General features: G+C 50.1%; 1 protein-coding gene across 3 annotated transcripts in view; it reads left to right on the top strand.

Annotated features, from left to right (window-relative positions):
- ECEL1 (endothelin converting enzyme like 1) overlaps positions 1–24,340 on the top strand; it is a 55,919-nt gene that overhangs the window by 17,944 nt on the left and 13,635 nt on the right. For all 3 annotated transcript variants that reach the window (XM_028731800.2, XM_028731795.2, XM_028731796.2), the window contains exons 3-10: positions 7,345–7,413; positions 7,817–7,927; positions 9,057–9,149; positions 9,877–10,001; positions 10,755–10,977; positions 12,382–12,480; positions 15,336–15,410; positions 23,391–23,494. In XM_028731800.2, coding sequence (XP_028587633.1) covers positions 7,345–7,413; positions 7,817–7,927; positions 9,057–9,149; positions 9,877–10,001; positions 10,755–10,977; positions 12,382–12,480; positions 15,336–15,410; positions 23,391–23,494 — 899 coding nt within the window. The remainder of the gene's footprint in view (positions 1–7,344; positions 7,414–7,816; positions 7,928–9,056; positions 9,150–9,876; positions 10,002–10,754; positions 10,978–12,381; positions 12,481–15,335; positions 15,411–23,390; positions 23,495–24,340) is intronic.

The following is a 24,340-nucleotide window of genomic DNA, read 5'->3' as shown; positions in this document are numbered from 1 at the left end:
AAGAGTCTCATGCTGTACCAATTCAGCTAGGAAGCCTGCTCTATCTTCCTATATACATAGAAATGTAAGGCTGTCATCACGCAGGGTCCATTGGAGGATTTGTAGTGCCATGTTACAATCTTGGAATTTGGGGCTGGCAAGGGGACAAGCGAGCCTGGCAGTTGCATGGGGTGGGGAGGGGACATTTTAGGGGGTCAATGGCTGGGTGATTGGTGAGCAGAGGGAAGTCATGCCAAGAAGAAAGCCTATAGAGAAAAGTTTTCCCCCAGCTCTCAGAACACCACAATCTGTGGACATCAGTGAAGCTGAATGCTGGAAGAGTCAGGACAGATTAAAGAAAGTATATCTGCATGATGTGGGATTCAATCTCGCAGGAGGCAGTGATGACCAATGGGTCATTGGCCTGATCAAGCATTAGGAGAAATATTTTAAGCACAAAAAAGTGTTCACTCTTGCTTTGACTTTTCCCTTCCCCTCCTTGCAATTAAGATAGAATTTCTTAGTCACTGTGAACCCAGATAATTTCAAACAGTGATAATTCAAAGAGCCCTGCATGGGGAACCCTCTCTGATTTAATTTCTCATTTGAGATTAAACAATTGGGGGGAGGAGAGCTCCCCTGTCAGCCCCTGGCAGATATCTGTATCCTCTTTCGCTTTGCAGGGATCGTTCATCACTCTCTGCCTTTCTCCCTCACCTGTGTCCCCTTTGTCCTCTCCAGGCTGGACGCCTCTCAGTCCTGATTGCTCCCTGTCTCTGTAGCATTCCTGGCTTAATCACAGCCTCGTAGAATAATATTGGTTCTCTCCCCTCCATAGCTTTTTACATTTTGAACGGGATCCAAGTCGGAGCTTGCAGGCTCATTTCCTACCCGGCGATGTCAGCCGCGCTCGTGCCTCTGACCTTGCACGGAGAATTCAACGTTTCGCAGTGGGCCTGAGAATCAAACCATCCATTACACGCAGGCAGCTGTCAGGGTTATGACAGCCATATGCTGAAGCGGGGAGCACTTCTCCCGACCCTTCCCACTGGGTAACGCTACCAGCCTGACAAGAGAAAGGCTGCTGTAGCTGTGTGGGTCACACAGAAGAGGAAAAGGGGAGGTTCTACCAAGAAGCAGTAGAAGGTTGGCCTGCAAAAGAACAACAACAACAACAACCCATGCAGGGGTTGTCAACGTGGTGCCCACGGGATGGGCAGTATACCTGCCAGGACCTGCTAGGGTACCTGGGAAAGGTCTCCATATTCTTTCAGAAACCCACAGGTTTGCTTTTCCGTTCAGTTCCTGTTTGCTCTTGGCTCAGCCTCTCCTTCCTTGGACACGCTGCTCCAGAAATGCATCGCAGGATGCCAGGATCAGATACTCAACCCCCCCCCTGCCATTCTGAGCAGAGGAGAGGTGCCCAAAGTTTCTTTCTATGAGTGACATGGGGCCTTTCCTCCCTCCTCAGAATGAGGGTGAAGGACCAACCACATCTGCTATTGGGTCCCCGGAGCACAGATTCACACAAAGCGGCAAAACGTCCTTGCAGGTTATTAACAGGATTTAATCTGAAGTGCATATATGCAGAACAAAGGTACAGAGCGATAAGTTCGCAACCTGCACACCCAGTCAGGGTGTGCCCCCTTTTTATAGATTTGCAGAATACAATACCACCTGATTTCTTGTGAACCACCTGATTTCTTGTAAACCGAAAGTTATGGCAACTTCCTATGTCCTTACATGGGCTTGCCCCCCCCTTTCCTTCCTGCACCAGCCTCTCCATGCCATGAACCTCGACACGTGTTCACATGTAAAACATGTGATTTATGTTGTTGTTGTTGTTTAGTCGTTTAGTCGTGTCCGACTCTTCGTGACCCCATGGACCAGAGCACGCCAGGCACCTCTGTCCTCCACTACCTCCCGCAGTTTGGTCAAACTCATGCTGGTAACCTCGAAAACACTATCCAACCATCTCGTCCTCTGTCGCCTCCTTCTCCTTGTGCCCTCCATCTTTCCCAGCATCAGTGTCTTCTCCAGGGAGTCTTCTCTTCTCATGAGGTGGCCAAAGTACTGGAGCCTCAGCTTCACGATCTGTCCTTCCAGCAAGCACTCAGGGCTGATTTCCTTAAGAATGGATGCGTTTGATCTTCTTGCAGTCCATGGGACTCTCAAGAGTCTTCTCCAGCACCATAATTCAAAAGCATCAATTCTTCGGCGATCAGCCTTCTTTATGGTCCAGCTCTCACTTCCATACATCACTACTGGGAAAACCATGGCTTTAACTATACGGACCTTATGTGATTTATACTAATAGCAATAAGATGGGGCTTTGTCTCCTGCGCTACCCTCCTCCCTTTCAACTCGCCTCCTTGTCTTCAGTCTCCCCCCGTCTGGGGCCACAATAACACCCATTCCACCTTGCTCTTATCTTTTACCCGCCTAAGCCAGACATTCCAAAGAGAGGCCCATTTTACTGTAACATTTAAGCAGCAGAAAAAACCCTGTCCCTCTGGCTGGTGTAGAAACCTCCCTCCTTTGGGATAATATAGAGCAATATTGTAATATGCCCCTTCAGGGGGAGCCTTGCACCCGCTGTTTGGTGGTCCTGTCCCTTGCTCTGTTCTTTTAGACTTAGGCCCCGGGGTTGCCACCTTTGTTCTAGCAAAATACAGGACAGGACGGAGGGGGCGGGGGTGGGCGATTTCCCCCCTACACCTGGTGCCGAAATGACTTCAAAGCATCTATTGCAATCTATTGCAGCCTAACCAGACGACCCTTTTGCAATTTGTCACACACACCTACAGACACGAATTTCTAAATCTGTCTGTCCTTTGCTACCCAGAACTTCAACACATGACCTGACACGCACATGCAGTACTGTGCGAAAATACATGCAGGCCAAAAATAAGTAGGGGGGAGGATATTCTGCTGAGGGGACAAGCTTTGTTCCACATGCTAAATTCCTGAAAGAAAAAGAAAAATATTAGGGGGCGGGAGGAGGGCAAGACTTGTGGAGAGCTACTGGGAATCAGAGAATCGCAGAATTGGAAGGGACCCTGAGGGTCATCTAGTCCAACCCCCTCAATGCAGGAATCTCAACAAAAGCATCCAGGACAGATGTCCACCCACCCTCTGCTTTAAAACCTCCAAGGAAGGAGAGTCCACAACTTCCCGTTCCTCTGTCAAACAGCTCTTACTGACAGAAAGTTCTTCCCGATGTTTAGTTGGAATCTCCTTTGTTTTAACTTGAAGCCATTGGTTCGAGTCCTACCCTCCAGAGCAGGAGAAAACAAGCTTGCTCCATCTTTCCTGCGACAGCCTTTCAGATATTTGGCTCTCCTCTCTCCTCTCAGTCTCCTCTTGTCCAGGCTAAACATACCCAGCTCCTTCAGCCGCTCCTCATCAGGCTTGGCTTCTCCCCCACCCTCCTCTCTCAAATATCATGTAGATAACAACCATGTTCAGAATTGGGGCTTCTGGGCTACACTGACACAAAACCGCTTGTTTCTAGAGTCTCGGAACCTGTTGCTCTCTGAGGGATGGAGTCCAGTGCTCCCAGGCTGCAGCTCTGTGGACAGGGGCCTTAACCCAGTCGGAGCTCTCAGAGAACTGGAAGCGACAATACAAAAGCCTTGCCCTTCCAGCTTGACGATTCTATGGTTCTGTGACGTGGCCCAAATTGCAGTCATGCAAGCACAATCACCGCATACCCTACAACATTTCTCTGATGAAAATAGGGACTACAATTCTATAATAATAACTTTACTAATTTACTAATTTACCCATCTGACTGGGTTGCTCCAGCCACTCTGAGCGGCTTCCAACACATATAAAAACATAATTCCTTGGGTCCCAAATGCCTTGGTACTCAGACATTTTGGCTCCTGAACGCTGCAAACCCGGAAGTGTGTGTTCTGGTTTGTGAATGTTCTTTGGAACCCGAACATCCAATGGGTCTTCCGCGGCTTCCGATTGGCTGCACTTTGGTTTCCAAACGTTTTGGAAGTGGAACGGACTTCCGGAATGGATTCCGTTTGACTTCCAAGGTACGACTGTAAAACAATAAACATTTTTTAAAAACGTTCCCTAAGCAGGGCTGCTTTCAGAGGGCTTGGGGGTCAGATAACTGCATACCCTCCAACATTTCTCCAGTGAAAATAGGAACACGCTAAGGAAAACCGAGACGCTCCGGGATCAAATGAGAAACTGGCACGGCTCCTGTAAATCTAGGTTTGCACCTGGAAAACAGGAACACTTGGCAGGTCTCTCACTGCCAACCCCGTCTAAGGTCCCCAGGACCTCATTTCCCAGAGCTCAAAGCAAGTGAGGCCAACAAAGCGATCTGAATAAATCAATTATTTCAGGGCATCTGACTGGTCTTGTGATTGATTCTTCCTGGCAACAAGCTGCCGCCACCATTAGCTGATTGTTTCTTGAGAGGGGAGGCTTTTGTCTGAATAGCATCCCGTGGTGGGGAAGAAGGATTTGAAGGTGGGGAGGGAGGAGTGGGCTCAGTGGGGCTTGTCAGCTAGCAAGGAATATTGGGCTTGAGATCCCCACCAGTTCCTTTGTGTGCAGGCGAACACATCCACCTTTCAAGTTCCTCACTAGAGGGAAAGACTTCCTGGTGCAGGTGTTCCTCTGAATAGAATACAGTGGTACCTCAGGTTAAGTACTTAATTTGTTCCGGAGGTCTGTTCTTAACCTGAAACTGTTCTTAACCTGAAGCACCACTTTAGCTAATGGGGCCTCCTGCTGCTGCCACGCCACCAAGGCCGATTTCTGTTCTCATCCTGAAACAAAGTTCTTAACCTGAAGCACTATTTCTGGGTTAGCGGAGTGTGTAATCTGAAGCGTATGTAGTCTGAAGCGTATGTAACCCGAGGTACCACTGTAAGTTTATTGCCCTGACAGGTGTTTACTGTGGACTTGGTGCAGGATGCAAGTTTTCCCACAGCATCCACACAGCAGGATCCTCATCAAAATGTCTTCCCATTTTAGTTTCCCATATAAATCCAAATGTACCATTTCAATGGACAAATCTGACATTAAAAATACAAACAAGAATTTGGGGTGGCATTCTCATCAAGATGATGTCCTGTGGCTACTGCAAAAAACAAAACAAGCATTGCATTCACGAGTAGCATCAAGTCCACAATAAACTTAACATATGGAACCCTTCCAAATTGTGAAACAACAATATAATGTCAGCCATGAATATCTGAAAAAAGACAGAGAAAAAAAAAGATGTAGCCTCTGAGCTTGAACAGAGTGCTTTCCCCTATGCATTAAGTAGACTGCTTAGATAGAAGGGGAAAGCTTAAGTGGTATATAAATCTTTCTAAATAAAATTTTAAAAATAGTTGCAACTTCCTCATGTGCAAAACTATTTGACCATAGATTTTTACAGCTGCTCAAAAAACTGGTAGCCTCTGAACATTTGCAGAGTGCCATTTTCCTGTGCATTGATGAGATGCAACCCGCTACACCTTTAAAAACTGGCAAGGGCGCTAGGCATTTGAAGCAAAACACACGCACAAAGAAATGGTAAATCCTGAGCATGTGCAGAGTGCCTTCTCCTGCACAATGATTAGATGCTCCCCACCCCTATGCAAACCATTCCGCCATCTATTGTTCTGTCCCAAAACTCAGCAGCCCGATCTCGTAATCCATTCTCCCACCAGATTATTAAGACTCTCCTCTGCCTGTGATCATTAGGTCTCATTTCTCACGGTCATTATTTGAGCCCTCAAGAGGATAAAGTAGGGCACGGACAGGAGCACATTTAAATCTGGGATTTGGGCGCAGGCTGGACAAGGAGCTTAGACCCCAGCACCTCTCCTTTCAGAAACTAAGCATCAGCGGCCAGCCATCTCTGCATCTCTAGAGAAGCACCTTCCGCAAGCAGCAGAGAAGGAGCAAGAGGCTGGAGCACAGGAAATGAAAATATCATGGAGAGGAAAGAGGGCAAAGGGCCCAGAGATGAGTGGAAAAGGCACATAGATATGATAAAATTGGCCAGAAGTGTAGCCTTCTTAGACTTTACCGACTGGTGGGGTCTGCGTTGCTCCCGGACGGGAGGAAGGAAGTCAAATGACACTGACGTTTGGTTCAGAGAAAGAGTTTATTCTGCTCTCCGGATAGCAGAAGGCATTTGCATGGTCAGTCCACAGCAAGTCCAAAGAAATGAGAAATTTCATGCAGTATATATATCCTCCAGGCACCCTCTCCCCCCTTCCCCAGGAATCCAAACACGTCAGCTTATACACGTAAGTTGACATCCATGACCATAAACAGATATTCCTGTTCTGGTATTCCTTACCATAAAAGGTTGTTCCTGTTCCTATACTCTTATCTTGGGGCAGGAGGTCACCAACTAAGAACACTCCTGGCACCGTTCCCGGACAAGGTCTGTGCATCATTGTGGTCAGGAAGTAAGATAAGACCCAGATGTGTCATCCCTGCTCCACTTTGGAATGGACAAGGCCATTCATTAGGCATCACAGACTGATAAAGGAGAGAGCTTTGAGCACTTGTTTATACAGCTGGGTTTTGGCTCAAGAGCTCAAGTTAAAGCACTTTAGAAATGCTCCCTTGGAGAAGGAAAAATGTGGATTTGGGGGCCCGTTTCAGACTGACTGCCCAGTCAGGTTTTAGGTTTTGGAAACCCATCCCTTCAGAAGAAGAACTGGATTCAGGGGAGGCTGAGGCCTCCAAGTATGGCTGGTCAGATGTCACCAGACCCAGTGGAAGATGCTCCCCTCCACTGTTAAGAGGTAGGATCAAGGCCGGCTGAAGACATTTTGCTGCCTGAGGCAAAGAACAAAAAGCACCCACCCACCCATTTCACAGAGAGCGGGCTAACGGAACTGACTACTAAATTCTATTTCAGTGCTAGTAATGGTGTAGATATAAAAGTGGTGGGCAAGTTGCATGACACACAACTCTCTTCTCTAACTGAAAGTTGTGGTCCAGGAACTCAGGATGAAGAACTGAGAGGCACCGCCACCTCCAAGTATATGCCGCCTGAGGCAGTCATCTCGCTCTGCCTAAGGGTAGGACCGGCCCTGGGCAGAATGAATTAGGGGCGAAAGAAGGAATCCTTTTCTCTTCCTTGCCTGCACCACCATTTCCATATTGCTGCAGTTCCCCTTCTGCCAGAAGCAATGTTATTAATCTCGTGGCCATCCTCAGCAAGAACAGTCAATGGGAATGGAAGATGGGAACTGTAGTTCAGCAATATCTAGTGGGCTGAAGTTCCCCACCTGTGCTGCAAGTTTTTCATGGACATGGCCATAGGATGGGAAGAAAGAGGACCCCTCACTCCTCTGTGCCTGACATATTTTCTCTCTACCTCAACAGATTGATCAAGATGGTCTGACGTTGTCCGAGAGGACCCTCTACCTGGGACAGGATGAGGAGAGCGAAAAGGTGAGTGAAAAGGGTGAACACACAGGTAAATATTAAGCTGGGGGGATTTAAAATATATGAATCCCTGTGGACCCACAGGTGTGTGTAAAGAACAAAATAATCAGCTGGGTGCCTGGGTTCAAAACTGCAGGTCTTGCACACTGTAGGGTCATCTGCTCCAGCCCCTTGCAAGGCAGGAATCTTTTGCCCAACGTGAAACTCGAACTCACGACCTGGAGCCAGACATCGCCATATACTGGTGGCATGGAATGGCAGTGTTCCTCAATATTTGCGTAAGAAATAAAATCATGCTGTATCTCAGGAAAATGGCCATTTGAGCTCTGCCCATTTAGTTTGTCAAATGCCTTTTCAAGAAGGACCGTTTGACCAAACCCAGCCTGCTAATTCCTTCGTCCCTTCGCAGATCTTGGCTGCCTATCGCATCTTCATGGAGAGGCTGTTGAGTCTGCTGGGCGCTGAGAACGTGGAGCAGAAAGCCAGCGAGATTCTGCAGCTGGAGCAAAGGCTGGCCAATGTGAGTCCGCCCCATTCCTCTTCTCCTTTCTGAAGGTGGAGGCGGGGCTGGAGAGGAAAAATAAATGAGGGGTGGGGTCCAGGGCTGGCCATTCCTGGAAGAGGCGGCCTGTGTCAGATCATACCCCAGCAGTGAACTTCTGGAGCAATTCGTAGTCCCAAGGAGGGATTGGGGAGGAATTTGTTTTGGTTTGCATTTGCATTCTGAAACAATGTGCAAACTGGAACATGGTGTTCCTTTGGCATTTGCACATTTCTGAATTTTGCAGCGCACTTCTCCAGCCAAATAGTGTGCAGGAAAATACAGCTGGTAACAGGGAGTATGCCTAAAATGTGCATTTATCCATGAAAATAATGCACGGAGATATGCGTTATTTTGGAGGGAATTGCTTGCAATGTCAGGGAACATAGTGACAAATCTTTGTGAGAATTTTTTAAAAGTAAGGTTGCAAACCAATGCAGAAACGTGGCAAGCTTGAACTTATGATTGTAAAAGTTGGAAATGGAGAGTGAAATTGACAGATTCATCCACCCCTAGTTCTTAGTTGCAGGGACAGAGCTCACCTGGGGCGATGCTGATTGTCCCAGGGGAGCTGCTACACCTGTCCACCTGTAGTTCCCACCTGCCGGCCCTAAACAATCTCCTGTGAGCACATGCTGGAGGGAAATGAGATGAATGTGGGGGTCACATGGGGCAAGATGCTGAGTCGTTTGTATCTCACAGGTTTTCAGATTTGCTGTGAAACTCTGAAGATCTCATTCCCTGCATTTAAAACGTGAGATTCTAGCTGACAATTCTGAGGGCGTTTGGGGTGTGCGTTTTGCATTAAAACACAATCCAACCGGCACATGCGCACTACCTAGCTGTCATCTCTTTTCCCTAGAGAATTCTGGGAAACGTAGTTCCCTAAAGAGAGGACTGAGATCTCTAACATCACTCTCACCTAGCTGCCATTTCCAGGATTCTTGGGGGTGGGCTTTTTTCTGTTTCTTTCCTATTACATTTATACCCCCCTTCCCTCTAAGCAGCTCAAGACAGTGTATGTGCTCCCCCTTTTATCCTCATGACAACCCTGCGAGGTAAGTTAGGATACAGAACCACCCCTCCTGTTTCCTCTCCCATTTCTCAGATCACGGTCTCCGAGTACGACGACCTGCGCAGGGACATCAACTCCATGTACAACAAGGTGACCCTGGGAGAACTGCAGCGCATCACACCTCATGTAGGTTTGCAGTTGTATTGGGCCACTTTCCCCCTCCGGGAGAGAGCAGTTGGAAGAAATGAGAGGCGTTTTGTGACCCCACTGGTTCATTCCACCCATGGGTCCTGCATTCCACACACATGGGCTGTGCATTCCACAAAAGGGAATGCATTCCACCCATGAGTCCTGCATTCCACTTATGGATCATGCATTCCACTCCTTTGTCATGCATTCCGCACACAGGTCATGCATTCCACTCCATGGGCCATGGAGGTCTGGTCCATGGCTGATACAATCAAGCTCCCACTTCTTTAACTGGAGGGTTCAACCCACCTTGACACAGTCTTTATAGACCATGCCATAGCCCCGCCCCTTAGTCAATCAGGAGCCCAGGCTCCCCTGGGTCCTAGCTCTGCTCCTCTCTCTATCAACTCCAAAATGGCTGGATTTGGTTACAGCCACTTGCTGCCTGTTCCGTATGACAGTGATAGGGAATCTGTGGCCCTCCAGGTGTTGCTGGACTCCAGCTCCCCTTTCATGCACAGAATGAACAGTAAAAAAAAAAAAGACCCAGTCATATTCAGAAAGATCTGGTCAAAAGGACAGAAGTTACTCGTTGTTTACTGCTGTAACAATTGTTTTCTCGAAATTTATGTTCCGTACCATGAAAATAAATAAAAGCAGTATATATATATATAAAGGACAGAAATGGGATACATTCTGGGAAGCTCTTATTTTTAATCTCCAGTTCAAATGGAAGAGGCTCCTTGACAGAATATTCCATGACAATTTTTCCGAGGATGAGGAGGTGGTTCTGCTGGCCACAGACTACATGCAGAGGGTGTCTGAGCTTATCCACACCACACCTATCAGGTAAGGATGTGGCCGAGAGGAAGCTGGCTTGCTATCTCTCAGCCTGGCCTACCTCACAGGGCTGTTGGTCGCAAGGCCAACCTACAGGAGCGAAACTAACTGGTTGGGAAGTCTCCTTGCTGCAATTCGATGCCCACAGAAAACTGCATGGATCCAGTTCTCCCTCCAACCTGGATCTCTGGAGTCCCAGAAAGACAATAGTCGCCTCAGGCTATGCACAGAAGATCTCGTGCATACAGGATGCTGTGTGCCACTGCGCACCAGTTTGCAAAAGGTGTTTGCTGGTGGTTCTTGCTGGCCACTCCTTTTGCTGGTTTTAATTGGACATTTAACCTCAATACAGTGGCTGTTACTGCCCTTTAGCATCAACCTTTCTTCCAAAATTTGGTGTGCTTTCCTAAGTCCAGATTATACATTTAGCAAAACAAAACAATTAGTCATTTTTTCCCACACTGCCACTTCAGAGTGCCAGGGTGTGGCTTTCCGTGTCTGAATGCTCCCCACCGTTCTCCAAATGATGTGAACTCATTTCCCTGATACGCTAGCTTTCTACATGCAAGGTGGTCCTGCTGGTGGACGACTAAGGTGTTGCAGCCGGAAAAATGATTTTGCTGCACATGAAAGCATGGGCCTCTAAGGGAAAGAGAGGGAAATGAGGCATATATGGGTTCCTTATTTCCCCTCACCCCACCGGACCAGGATACGCTGCGTCCGAGCCCCCTCCTAAACCGGTTTGCGCTCCTTCTGCTGCAGGATCCTCCACAACTACATGCTGTGGCGCATTGCGGTGGTGCTGAGCGAGCATCTCTCTACGCCCTTCCGAGACGCCATCCACGAACTCGCCAAGGAGATGGAGGGAGCAGAGAAGCAGATGGAGCTGGGGAAAGTGTGCTTGAGCCAGGCCAACAAGCACTTCGGGATGGCTTTGGGCGCTCTCTTTGTGGAGGAATACTTCTCTTCTGCCAGCAAGGCCAAGGTAGGAGCCAGCGCAAGATGGCGGACGGTGGGCAGGCAGGGTTCTGATTGGGTGGGGGGAAATGCATTCTGGGAGTTTCCAGAGGTGGGAAACCTTTTCTAGCCTGAGGGCCGTATTCAGCCTTCTGAGGGCCACTTTCCAGTGGTGGGTGGGGCTGGGGCCCAAAGAGGGCGTAGCAATGACCTGCCCGCAGACTGTATCACCAGAGTGTGCCATGCCCTGGTTATCTCCCCCTTGGACTACTACAATGCACTCTACGCGGGGCTACCTTTGAAGGTGACTCGGAAACTGCAATTAATCCAGAATGCGGCAGCTAGACTGGTGACTGGGATCAGCCGCCGGGACCATTTAACACCAGTCCTAAAGGAACTTCATTAGATCCCAGTATGTTTCCGAGCACAATTCAAAGTGTTGGTGCTGACCTTGAAAGCCCTAAATGGCCTTGGTCCAGTATACCTGAAAGAGCGTCTCCACCCCTATCATCCAGCCTGGACACTGAGGTCCAGCTCTGAGGGCCTTCTGGTGGTTCCCTCACTGCAAGAAGTGAAGCTACAGGGAACAACCAGGCAGAGGGCCTTCTTGGTGGTGGCGCCCACCCTGTGGAACGCCCTCCCATCAGATGTCAAGGAGAAGTTTTTAAATGGTTAATGTTTTATTAAGTTTTTTTTATGTGCTGGAAGCTGCCTCAATTGGCTGGGGCAACCCAATCAAATGGCAGGGTATAAGTACAATAAGTTGCTGCTGCTATTATTATTATTATTATTATTATTATTATTATTATTATTATTATTATTATTGAATAGGCTGTCTCTATTTTCATTGGAGGAATGTTGGAGGGCATGCTGTGCTAACTTTGACATCAGTAATAGTATAAAGAGCTCCGACGAGATGCAAGCATTCGAGATCTAAATTGGAACTTGACAACATGGCCTACCATCCATCTTTGCCGGCAGAATCAAAGGCAGCTTTCAAGTCAATAAAGGCCATGATCAAAGACCTGCTTGTTCTTCTGGAAAAAAAACATTGTTTGCCTTGGCCTAAGCCTCTGATCGATAAAGAAGGAACTTAGCATACTCTTCAGACGCAATGCTATCTATTAAACTGATTGGTCTGTAGTTACTGATCTGTTGTTGTTTTTTATTGCCTTTCTCGTAAATGTGCCTTGGCAGAAGGAAAGCAGATTTTGTTGGCCTTTATTGCCCAAAGCAGACGTCTCGGGGGTTTTGAAGCACTGTGTGCGGCTCATTGCAACCCCTGTGCTGTGCTTTGACGTCCCAGGAAAATATCTTGGGCTAGCCTTGGGTTGCTGGGTCTTCCCCACATCTCTTTGCCCTGAATTGCTTGGAGAACGGCGTGTGTCTTCCATGTTCACTCATACCACCTTGGGCAACTTCCTTTGAGCAGGTGCAGCAGCTAGTGGAAGACATCAAACACATCCTGGACCGTCGACTGGAAGAATTGGACTGGATGGATGAGGAGACACGGCGGGCGGCTAGAGCCAAGGTAGGCAGCCGGCGAGGGGCAGGGCTGTGTGGGGAGGAACCGAAGAAGAATCTACCCAGACCCAGAAGCCACACATTGAGCATTGTGCCCTAGAGGTCAAGAAAGGGCTAGGCCAGGCATAGGCAAACTCCGGCCCTCCAGATGTTTGGGACTACAATTCCCATTGTCCCTGACCACTGGTCTTGTTAGCTAGGGATGATGGGAATTGTAGTCCTAAACATCTGGAGGGCCGGAGTTTGCCTATGCCTGGATTAGGCATATCAGCTCCTTTGTGAGATGATAAAGGGACCAGAATCTAAGCCTGATGAAGAATGGTTGAAGGAGCTGGGTATGTTTAGCCTGGAAAAGAGGAGACTGAGAGGAGATATGATAGCCATCTTCAAGGACTGTCTCATGGAAGAGGGAGCAAGCTTGTTTTCCTCTACTCTGGAGGGTAGGACTTGAACTAATGGATTCGTGACAATACAGGAGATTCCGACTAAACACCAGGAATAACTGTCTGATGGTAAGAGTTGTTTGACATTGGAACGGTCTCCCTCAAAAGGTGGTGGACTCTCCTTCCTTGGACGTTTTTAAGCAGAGGTTGGATTGCCATATGTCATGGGTGCTTTAGCTGAGATTCCTGCATTGCAGAGGGGTTGGGATAGATGACCTTTGGGATCCCCCTTCCAACTCTGCGATTCTAGGATTCTATGACTTTGAGAAACCTTTTGTACTCACAACCCAGGAGGCAGAAAAGGAAGGCACTGTTTATACATCTATCTATCCATCCATCCATCTATGGTTTCTAAGAATATTTATGAACTGCCAGTTCCAGCTCATTAAAAAAAAAATTATCATGGCAGTGTACTATAGAATAATCAGAAGGGCATACAAGTATAAAATCACCAAAGGAGAACAAATAACTGACGCTGATTCAAATTAATTCCCGAAAAACACTTGGTGGAACAAAAACATTTTCATGGCTGTTGACGGAATATCAGCATGGGAGGTGCCTGTTTGATCTCATTGGGAATGTGCTCCAAATTACTGGTGGTGCTGCGCACCAAGCGGCCTTGGTGTGCCTAGAAACAAAATGAAGATGATGTGACATTGGGGCAGTCAGTGTGCTGGGTCCAGGGGTGACCTGAGAAACGCAGTCCAGGTCCAGTCCAGATCCAAGGGTTCCGCTGGGAGTCAGTCCGACAGGGCCAAGGCAGGAAACCAGGCAAGGACAGGTACAGGATCTCAGGCAGGATCTGGCATACAGCAATCTTGCTCCCACAACCTGGGGCGGGGGCCAGCAGCCTTTTATCTTTGTCGGGGTAACGGCCAGTCCTGATCCCCCGGCGACTCACCTCCCTGTTTCACCCAAAGGCGAGCACTCCTCCTGCAAGTACTCAGGTCTCTCCATCTCTCAGACCTCAGTCTCTGCAGCTCAGGAGACATCGGTAGGTTACTAAACCCAGAGGTCACCTCAGCCTCCCCTGACCCAACTGGTAGTGGAGCAGCTGTAAGTGATGGCCCAGCTGAAGGCAACGAGGTCATCCCCGCATCTGGAGCCAGGGCAGGCTCAGGCCCCTGACTCGGCCCAGTTGGTGCTTGTTGCAGGAACCTGTGCAGAATGGGACTCTTCAGAATCAGGCCCCAGACTTGGATCTGATGATGCCTGAGGCAAAGGATCCGGTGCAGACTGAGACTCCTCTGGTTCCGAGTCCGAGCCCAAGTCCCAGGCCATCACAGGAAGGCTTCTCCAGATGATCACAGTGATCTGGCCGATGTGTAAGAGGCAAGGTGGTCCTTCAAGCAACCCGGCTATGGCCGTGGGGATGCGTTTGGCACAGTGTGCCTCAAATTGTAGGCACTTGGGGAGCTGCCTTCTACTGAGCCACACCCATGGGTCTGTCTATCTAGCTTCATGCTGTCTACACTGACTGGCAGTGGCTCTCCAGGTCTTCAGGCAGGGTTCCTCTGCCACCCATATCTGGAGATGGTGAGGACTGAACCTGAAACCTTCTGCATGCAAAGCAGATGCTCCACTCAGCTACAGACCTCCTATAACCCTCTTATTTTTATTTATTCATTGAATTTATGTCCCACCATTTTCTCCAAGGAGCATACATGGTCTTCCTACTCACTGATCCTCACAACAGCCCTGTGAGGTAGGTCGGGTTAGAATCATAGAATTGTACAGTTGGAAGGGAAGAACCAGATGCAGAAATATAAGATGGGGGACACCTGGCTCGCTAGCAGTACATGTGAAAAGGATCCAGGGGCCTTGGTGGACCACAGGCTTAGCAGGAGTCCACAGTGCGATGCAGCAGTGAAAAAAGCGAATGCTGTTCTAGGCTGCATCAACAGAAGTCTAGTGTCCAGGTCAAGGAAAGTCATAGTACTGCTCTATTCTGCCTTGGTCAGACCACAGCTGGAATATTGTGTCCAGTTATGGGCACCACAGTTTAAGAAGGAGGTTGACAAGCTGGAAGTTGCGCAGAGGAGGGCAACCAAGATGGTCAAGGGTCTGGAAACCAAGCCTGATGAGGAATGGTTCAGAGGGTCAAGGTCATCCAGCGAGCTTCATGGCTGAGTGGAGATTTGAACTCTGGTCTCCCAGGTCCTAGTCCACCACTCTTAACCACTAAACCAATAGCTATTGTCCTCCACTGCCAGGGGGGAAGAGAGGTGGAATCGCTAGGGCCCTCACTTTAAGCTCTGACCTGCCTTTTGAAGGTGCAAATGCATTGGGAAACTGGCTTTTAGGTAACAGCAGGTTCTCCAGCATTGCCGATCTGGCTCACGGGTTCTTGAGGATGGTCTTGTGCAGGCCACTCAAGCTGTCTTGCCTCTCAGGTATCTGAGTCCTGCTTCTCTTGCAGTTGCAGCACATGATGGTGATGATCGGCTACCCAGACTTCCTGCTCAACCCAGAAGCGATTGACAAGGAATACGAGGCAAGCATGCTAGGAGCCCAGGGCCCACACTTCCTGGGGTGGGGTGGGAACCTCCCTGGGCAGAGAGTGGCAGCCCAACCAATTAATCAACTAAAGAGTTTTCAGTTGATTGATCACCTGTGTTTAAATAACTGGCCGGTGGTAAGTGAGGAAAGAGCCTTCCTGCTTATGGAACTCTTTCCCCAAGGGAGATCACCTAACACTTACATTGATATGTTTTCAGCACTAGGCAAAGACCTTTTTGATTTTCCTGGGCTTTTAACATCAGAGGACTTTTAAGAAGCGGCTTCTATTTTATCCTGCTGTTTTGTTGATTACTGGGTTCCCCCCCCCCCATTGCATTTTTCTAATGGTTTTTTTTTTATTGTGTTTTGTAATGGATTTGTTGTTCTCGTCATATGAAGCCACCTTTGTAATTATAAACTGAAGGGCAGCATGCAATAAATAAAAACTGAAATACAGGGAGCTGCAACATTAGCTCACCTGGCCTAGGTAATGTGGTTGTGTGTCCTATTTTGCAGGATACAGTCCTGTAAAACACAAGTGGGTCACAAAGCCTGTGCCAAAGGGTTGCAGGTTTATAAGTAAACCCAAAGTGAATGTTATTTTTGCTCCTTAACTCAGTGGTTTTCAGCCAATGTGCCGATGGTCAGGGGTGCCATGGGCAACACTGGCCTCTGCCCCTCTTTCCTTCCCTCCCTCCTCTGATGCCCTCTCTTGTTTCTGCCTCCCAAAGGCTTGCACAGCTGTTCGTTGCAGCAGCCCTGGCTATAAGCTCCCCAGGTGAATGGTGCCTCTGGCGCTGGCCAGAGGGTGCTTCCCAGACCCCTGTGGGGCAGTGTGAGGAGGCACTTCTCTTTCGGGCGGCGGGGGGGGGGGGCAACTCAGAGATCAGGGGCGGCAGCTGCAGCTACCCCAAGGACTTTGTTAACGGAGAAATCTGAGGGCTCCCTTGGACAAAAAACAAGGACACCAGCCAGGAATACCAGAGCAAAACAGCAGCCAGTAGCCTTGGTCTTTATTGAAGACTGTCGCAACAGGACTCCCACCCGCCACGAGGTGGAACAAGATGGAAGCCCCAAACAAAAGAGCCCCCAAACTTTTATTAGCTGCTAATCCCCATGTTAAGGGACGCGGGTGGAGCTGTGGGTAAAAGCCTCAGCGCCTAGGGCTTGCCGATCGAAAGGTCGGCGGTTCGAATCCCCGCGGCGGGGTGCGCTCCCGTTGCTCGGTCCCAGCGCCTGCCAACCTAGCAGTTCGAAAGCACTCCCGGGTGCAAGTAGATAAATAGGGACCGCTTACTAGCGGGAAGGTAAACGGCGTTTCCGTGTGCGGCTCTGGCTAGCCAGAGCAGCGATGTCACGCTGGCCACGTGACCCGGAAGTGTCTCCGGACAGCGCTGGCCCCTGGCCTCTTAAGTGAGATGGGCGCACAACCCCAGAGTCTGTCAAGACTGGCCCGTATGGGCAGGGGTACCTTTACCTTTACCTTTAATCCCCATGTTACACCCCCCCAAACTACATCACTAATACATCATGGTTACATCATGAAAGGGGAGGTCTGGTGGCAGTAATCTCAGCATCCTGGACCCTGCCCCATGGTTCTCCTTGCCCTCCACCAAACACCCATCAAGTGTAACAAAAGAGATATTTACGTTTCCCAGCCAAGTTCATCACACCCTTTTGTCTTCATCTGGGTTTGTTATTTCTGGAATGCTTACCTGTCTGGCCCTCAGGTATCAGGATGCCAGGGATTATCACTCAGGCAGAGGGGCTGCTGAATAGCTGAGCTCTCATGTCTATATGAATTTCTGAAGTTTTCCCAGGGAGCCAGTACACAGATATATTTATCAGTGAATTGTTACATTTGGTATAATGCAGCAAAGGCCCTTTGAATAGATAGGAAGAAACTGTGATGAAGTGTTTTGTGGGGACAAATTACAAAAGTCCCAAAAGTGATTGTGCTGATTTTGGTAGTGGGCTGCATGTGCATGATATCTGCTGGAGGGGCAACCCCCCCCCCCAAACCTATACATAAATGCCTCTTACAGTTTTTTTTGTTTTGCTGGCATATTATAATGCAGGCTGCTGCATTGACAGACACAGGGAGGCTTGAGTCTTGCATTTTAACCCTTGGGAACCTCTCTCTGGCAGCTCATGACAGATCTCGTAACAGTTCCACATGTTGTTTCCAGTGACTGTTACAGGTCATTTCTGATGCAAGGTGTAATAGCCACTAAAACCAACTCCCTGTACGAGCAGCTTGTGGCAAACTGTCACTGGATCAGCTGCCAAGATTAGTGAACAGATGAGCCAAGGGTAATATGAAGTTTGCTTCATGAAAATAATAATATCCTTATTGTATGTCTGACAACCATCTAAACCTGCACAGGCCAACTCACTGGCAAAATGCAAGCTCAGCGATCCCTCTGATGCTTGCCAAAATTTATTGTGAATAAAACAGTTAGAAACATTCATCGTTCGGTGTACTGCTTAACCTTTATGCTTTTAGTCTTCTTCTTCTTTGGTGATCACTCATAGCCAAGTAAGATTGTCTTCCTGTTATGTACTGAGTTGAATAGGATCCAAACTGCAGCAGTCTGATTGGTCCTAGAACAATAGGATCCAAAAGGCAGCAGTCTGATTGGTCCTAGAACAATAGGATTCAGAATGCAGCAGTCTGATTGGTCCTAGAACAATGCAGCAGTATGATTGGTTGGCAGGAACTACGCAATCATGCTCCAGATAGAAGTGAATCCACAACCTGATTGGCTTACAGTAGAATTCCGGAATTAGCCAATCATGTGCAGCCCATTGTGTAAATAATGTATATAAAGCAGATACTTTGAGGGGACAGTGATTCATTCCTCCTCACCACCATGAGCTGAATAAAGAGCATGAAATCACTTTGCGACTCTGAGTATATTTCACTGGCGACGAGGATGGGATCCCGCTGAGCTGACTGCCACACACAGCACCGCAGCACCGCCACCTGCCGCACCGCTGCCTCGCACCGTGTATCCAGGCTTCAGCTCCGGGACACAAGGAACTCAGAATGGCAACCGACAACAGCTTCTCGCCATTCAACCCAGCATCTGGAGACTGGGAAGCGTACGCCTCCCGTTTCACCTTCCTCCTAGAAGCCAAAGGGGTCACCGACGAAGAAGACGCCAAGAAGAGGGCGATATTCTTCAGCGTCTGCGGAGAGGAGACGTTTGAAATCGCCCGGGCTCTCCTTGCGCCTGAAGACGTCGCTACTGTTCCATACAAAACAATAATGGAACAGCTGAAGGGGCACTTTTCGCCACAGCCCTCAGTGGTGGCTCGTCGAAATGCCTTCTACGCAAAGCGGCAAGCCCCTGGGGAAACCATAACTGGGTTTGTGACCTCTCTCCGCCAAGCCGCCCGGTTCTGCAACTTCTCAGAGCTGGAGAACATGCTTCGTGAACGCCTCGTCGGTGGCCTGAAGGATGAGAGGCTTCAACGACGCCTCTACGCTAAGAAGGACCTAACGTTCCAGGTCGCTCTGGAGGAGGCCCTGGCAACGGAAGCTGCCGAGAGGTCGACGCAAGAGGCACGGCCGAGCCAGCCGTCCCAACCGAGGGTCCACCACGAAGACCTCACCGACGACTCAGGATCCAACAGGGAGGAGGTGCACCGAGTACAGCAGCGCACTCAAGCAGCCCACACACCACAGCTGCCTCGACGAGAAGGAGGGAACTGCGCAAGCTGTGGAGAAAGTCACGAGAGGAGGACCTGCCATTTCCGCAACGCAGAGTGCAGGCAGTGCAGAAAATTGGGACACATCGCCCGGGTGTGTCGGGCTCGGCCCACCCGACGCCAGGCATCAGATGACCAATCCAAGAGCCCCAGGTCCCGGGGCCCAACGCACCAAGGCAACTCGACAGAGCTCACGGACTTCCAGGTATACCAGTTGCCCCACCCCAACGTAGAGAAAATTTATGTAGAGGTACAGATAGAGGGGACCCCATGCCGCATGGAGCTTGACACGGGTTCAACTCTATCCATAATCTCGGCAAGGACCTTAAGGAAACTGTGTCCTACTGGGGTTCCCAAACTCAGGCCGGCCCCATTCACCCTCCGGGACTTCCAGAAACGTAAGGTCCCCACAATGGGGGTGGGGACCTTCAGGGTGCAATACCGAGGGCGGATGCGGCAACTGGACTTGCTGGTGGTCAAGGGCCCCTACATTAGCTTATTGGGATTGTCATGGTTTGGACCACTGGGACTAGCCGTCACTGGGGTGAACCACACTAGCTTACAAGTGGACGTGGACGCCATATGCAAGGAATTTCCGGGGGTTTTCGATGGGAAATTGGGACAGTATACCGGCCCCCCCATTGCTCTACAGCTTGACCCCGCAGTACGACCGGTCAGGCTCAAGGCCCGCCGGGTCCCGTTCGCCCTGAAACCCCGTATTGACGAGGAATTGGACCGGCTCGTGGAGCAAGGAGTGCTGGAGCCGGTGCCTAATGCCCCCTGGGAAACCCCAATCGTCACACCCGTCAAGCCTAATGGTTCGGTCCGCATCTGCGCAGACTACAAATGTACTATAAACAAGGCCCTCACGGCCCATGCATACCCAGTGCCAGTGGTCAGCCATGTTCTTGCCACCCTGGCTGGGTCGAAAATTTTTGGCAAGCTGGACTTGGCCCAAGCATATCAACAGCTGCCAGTAGATGAGGCCACAGCAGAGGCACAGATGATTGTGACGCACAGAGGAGCATTCAGGGTAAAGCGGCTGCAATTCGGTGTCAGGCATATTCCAGAATCTAATGGACTCTCTACTTAAAGGGATCCCTGGCGTCACCCCCTTCTTTGATGATGTGTTGATTGCCGGGCCCACACCAGAGGAGTTTGAGGACCGCCTCCGCACCGTTCTGCACCGTTTCCAGACGGCGGGTCTCAAGGTGAAGCGGGAAAAATGTCTACTAGGAGTGCCTCAGGTGGACTTTCTGGGATTTATGGTGGACGCAGAAGGGGTCCACCCGACTGGGGGCAAGGTACGGGCCATTTGTGATGCCCCAGCGCCCAAGAACAAGACTGAACTTCAGGCCTTCTTGGGACTATTGAACTTTTACCATTCCTTCCTTCCCCACAAGGCGACGGTAGCGGAGCCCCTACACAGACTCCTGGACAAGCGGGCCCCTTGGGTGTGGGGCCAGCGCCAGGAGGCCGCATTCCAGGCAGTCAAGGACTTGCTTGTCTCAAACTCGGTCTTGGCACACTTCGACGAGAGGCTGCCGGTGGTGCTAGCATGCGACGCCTCGCCCTATGGAATTGGCGCTGTCCTGGGACACCAACTCCCGGATGGAAGAGAGGTACCAGTGGCATACTTTTCCCAGACACTCAACGCAACTGAGCGGAACTACTCGCAAATCGACAAGGAGGGTCTGGCAATCGTGAAGGGAGTAAAAAAATTCCATGATTTCTTGTACGGGCGGCCCTTCACCGTGGTGACTGACCACAAGCCGTTGCTTGGCTTGTTTGCCCCTGAAAAGCAGACCCCCCAAGTGCTGTCTCCTCGCGTCCTCAGGTGGTCAATTTTCCTTGCCAGCTACCAGTATGCACTGATTCACCGTCCGGGGAAGGCGATGGGCGCCCTCAGCAGGCTACCACTACCGGAAACAGGCCCCGACCCAGCACCTGCACAAGAGGTTATGAGCCTGGAGCTGCTTCCCGACCGCCCCATTCAGGCACAAGAAGTTGCACACCATTCCAAGAAAGATAGGGTCATCTCCCGGGTCCTGGACTGGGTGTGGAGGGGATGGCCCAGCAGCAGCCCCGGGCCAGAATTCGCCGGCTACACAACCCGCAAACATGAACTGTCGGCCCACAAGGGGTGCCTGTTATGGGGAAGCAGGGTCATTGTTCCCCAGCCCCTCCGCAAAAGGGTCCTCACAGCCCTACATGAGACACACCCAGGGGTAGTAAGAATGAAGGCCCTTGCCAGGAGTTATGTGTGGTGGCCGGGGATCGACGGAGAGATAGAGGCCTGGGTCAAACACTGCCAGGCCTGCCAAGAATCCCGCCCAGATCCCCCAAGGGCCCCAGTCCAGTCCTGGGAGTCCGCCCGAGCACCATGGTCACGCCTGCATGTGGACTTCGCTGGCCCCTTTCAGGGGAAAACATTCTTCATAGTGGTGGACTCCTACACCAAATGGCTGGAAGTCGCACTGGTACCGTCCACTTCTACGTCCGCAGCCATCCGGGTACTACGCAGGCTGTTTGCAACCCACGGGCTCCCTGACACTCTCGTCTCAGACAACGGGACTGCATTCACGTCAGGAGAATTCCAAACCTTCACAGCGCAGAACGCCATCCGCCACATCCGTTCGGCGCCATTCCACCCTGCCACCAATGGCCAAGCAGAACGCATGGTGCGGACCACCAAGGACACCCTTCGCCGCATGACGCAAGGGGATTGGGAGTACCGCCTTGCCACATTCCTTCTAGCACAGCACAGCACCCCCAGCTCAACGACTGGCCGGAGCCCCGCTGAACTACTAATGGGTCGGCGCCTTGCAATCAGATTGGACCGCCTTCACCCCGATAGAGCTCAAGATGAGGTAGTGGTGGGGGAAGGCAAGAACCCCCGGACCTTCGAGGCTCAGGACCCAGTGTACGCAAAGAATTTTGGGGCAGGCCCAGCATGGGTACCCGCCACAGTCACCAGGGTCACTGGCCCCGTGTCGTATGAGGTGCTAACAGATGGGGGGCAATGCTGGCGCCGCCACTGCGACCAGATACGGCGATGATTCCCGGGAGAAAACCAGGAGGAGGAAAGGGCAGAGGAGTCCCAAGGGAACAGAGGGGCAGTGAAGCCCATAGAGCACGAGGGGCCAGCAGGAGAGGCAGAATCAGTAAATACAGAGAGGACCTGCGAGGCCGAAAGGACACCAGAACCAGAACCACGACTGAGCGAGCCGGTTGCGCCAGACCAAACAGCCCCATCACAGCCAGCATCCTTGGAACATGAGCCAGAACCTGAACCCCGGACCAGGGAACACCCCAGGCTGCAACGCACACGTAGGCCGCCGGCATACCTCAAGGACTATGAATGCGACCTCCCGGGCAGGACTGGAACTTAGAGGGGAGGGGTGTTATGTACTGAGTTGAATAGGATCCAAACTGCAGCAGTCTGATTGGTCCTAGAACAATAGGATCCAAAAGGCAGCAGTCTGATTGGTCCTAGAACAATAGGATTCAGAATGCAGCAGTCTGATTGGTCCTAGAACAATGCAGCAGTATGATTGGTTGGCAGGAACTACCCAATCATGCTCCAGATAGAAGTGAATCCACAACCTGATTGGCTTACAGTAGAATTCCGGAATTAGCCAATCATGTGCAGCCCATTGTGTAAATAATGTATATAAAGCAGATACTTTGAGGGGACAGTGATTCATTCCTCCTCACCACCATGAGCTGAATAAAGAGCATGAAATCACTTTGCGACTCTGAGTATATTTCACTTCCATAAACACGGTTTTAATAATAAGTCTGTAAGTGACTGTGGAGGCCAATTCTGGATCCACACATCCTTCCACAGTGGGGACATAGGTTTCCGGGCGGGAGTTGATCAGTGAGGGTTTGCCAAGTGTGCCTTCCTCTTAGCACATTTCTCCCTTGCCGCCTGAGTTCGAGTGTCTTCAAAGCCCATGATACCTTTGGTAAAGGCTGTTCTCCAATGGGAGCGCTTGCAGGCAAGTGTTTCCCAATTGTTGGTGTTTATACTGCATTTTTAAAGATTTGCCTTGAGACATTTTATGCACCTTGTGTGCCCTCTTTTTTTGGGCGGTGCATAAGTGCCCCACCGTGCTCAGTCCTGCCTACATGAGCAGCTTGCTTCTCTCTGGAGTTTGCAACAGGGGTCTTGAACCTGGGACCTTTTGGCATGTATCGCTGAGCTACAACCCTTCCCCAAATCCTTGAGCCTAATTTCACCTGTCTCCTTCCACAGTTTGAGGTCCACGAGAAAACCTACTTCAAGAACATCCTCAACAGCATCAAATTCAGCATTAAACTGTCAGTGAAGAAGATCCGGCAGGAAGTGGACAAGTCGGCGTAGGTATCCCTCCTTTTGACAGGAAGCGCGCGGCTCAGGCCGGCTTGTGGAGAGCCTGCACCCTGAGTTATCCCAAGCGGGGAGAGCCTAGAAATATTGCACATAAATTCTCACGAAAGCTACTGTGGAGGTCTGAATTTGGTGGTACTTCCAGCATTGGTCCTGGTTTGTTTGCAGGGAGGTTAGACATTTGTTACTGATTGAGCTACTGATTGCTTGTGGGGAGGTCAGACACTGTTGCATCAAGCATCATCCCACACTTTCTGTGTATTTTCCTATCTCTGTCTTTCCGGCTTTTCTTTCTTTTTTGAAGTGTGTTTGCTGCACAGGAGTGTCAGATCCATCTCAATTGTGCAATCGGAATTTCTTGGTACGTGATGATGGAATCCCTCTTGGAAACAGGGACAGCCTGGGAGTCACACACACCCCAGTCTCCCCCAACCTGCTTCCTCTTTCTTCCCTTTCTTTGTCTGTTCATTTCCCCAGGCTTGAGCAACCTCTAGTGGCTGGCAGCAACAGCGCAGGGATGTTGCCGCCTTTGAACCAAACTCACTACCGAAAAGTATGTTTGAACCAGCCAGTGTTCTTCACGCGACACACAAGCTGGTGTTGAGTTCATCCAAGATTGATGGCTTGGACCTGGTTGCTCTGAGAACAGGGTTTCCCAAACTTGGGTCTCCAGCTGTTTTTGGACTACAACTCCCATCACCCCTTGCAAGCAGGACCAGTGGTCAGGGATGATGGGAGTTGTAGTCCAAAAACAGCTGGAGACCCATGTTTGGGAAACACTGCTCTGAGAATGAAGGAAGTGATTTTGTGAGGACTGGTTCATGAATTTCCATGCG

The sequence above is a fragment of the Podarcis muralis genome, chromosome 6 (genome assembly GCF_964188315.1).
Source record: "Podarcis muralis chromosome 6, rPodMur119.hap1.1, whole genome shotgun sequence".
NCBI lineage: Eukaryota > Metazoa > Chordata > Lepidosauria > Squamata > Lacertidae > Podarcis > Podarcis muralis.
The sequence above is the reverse complement of the archived record's forward strand: the minus strand, read 5'-3'. Positions and strand labels throughout refer to the sequence as shown.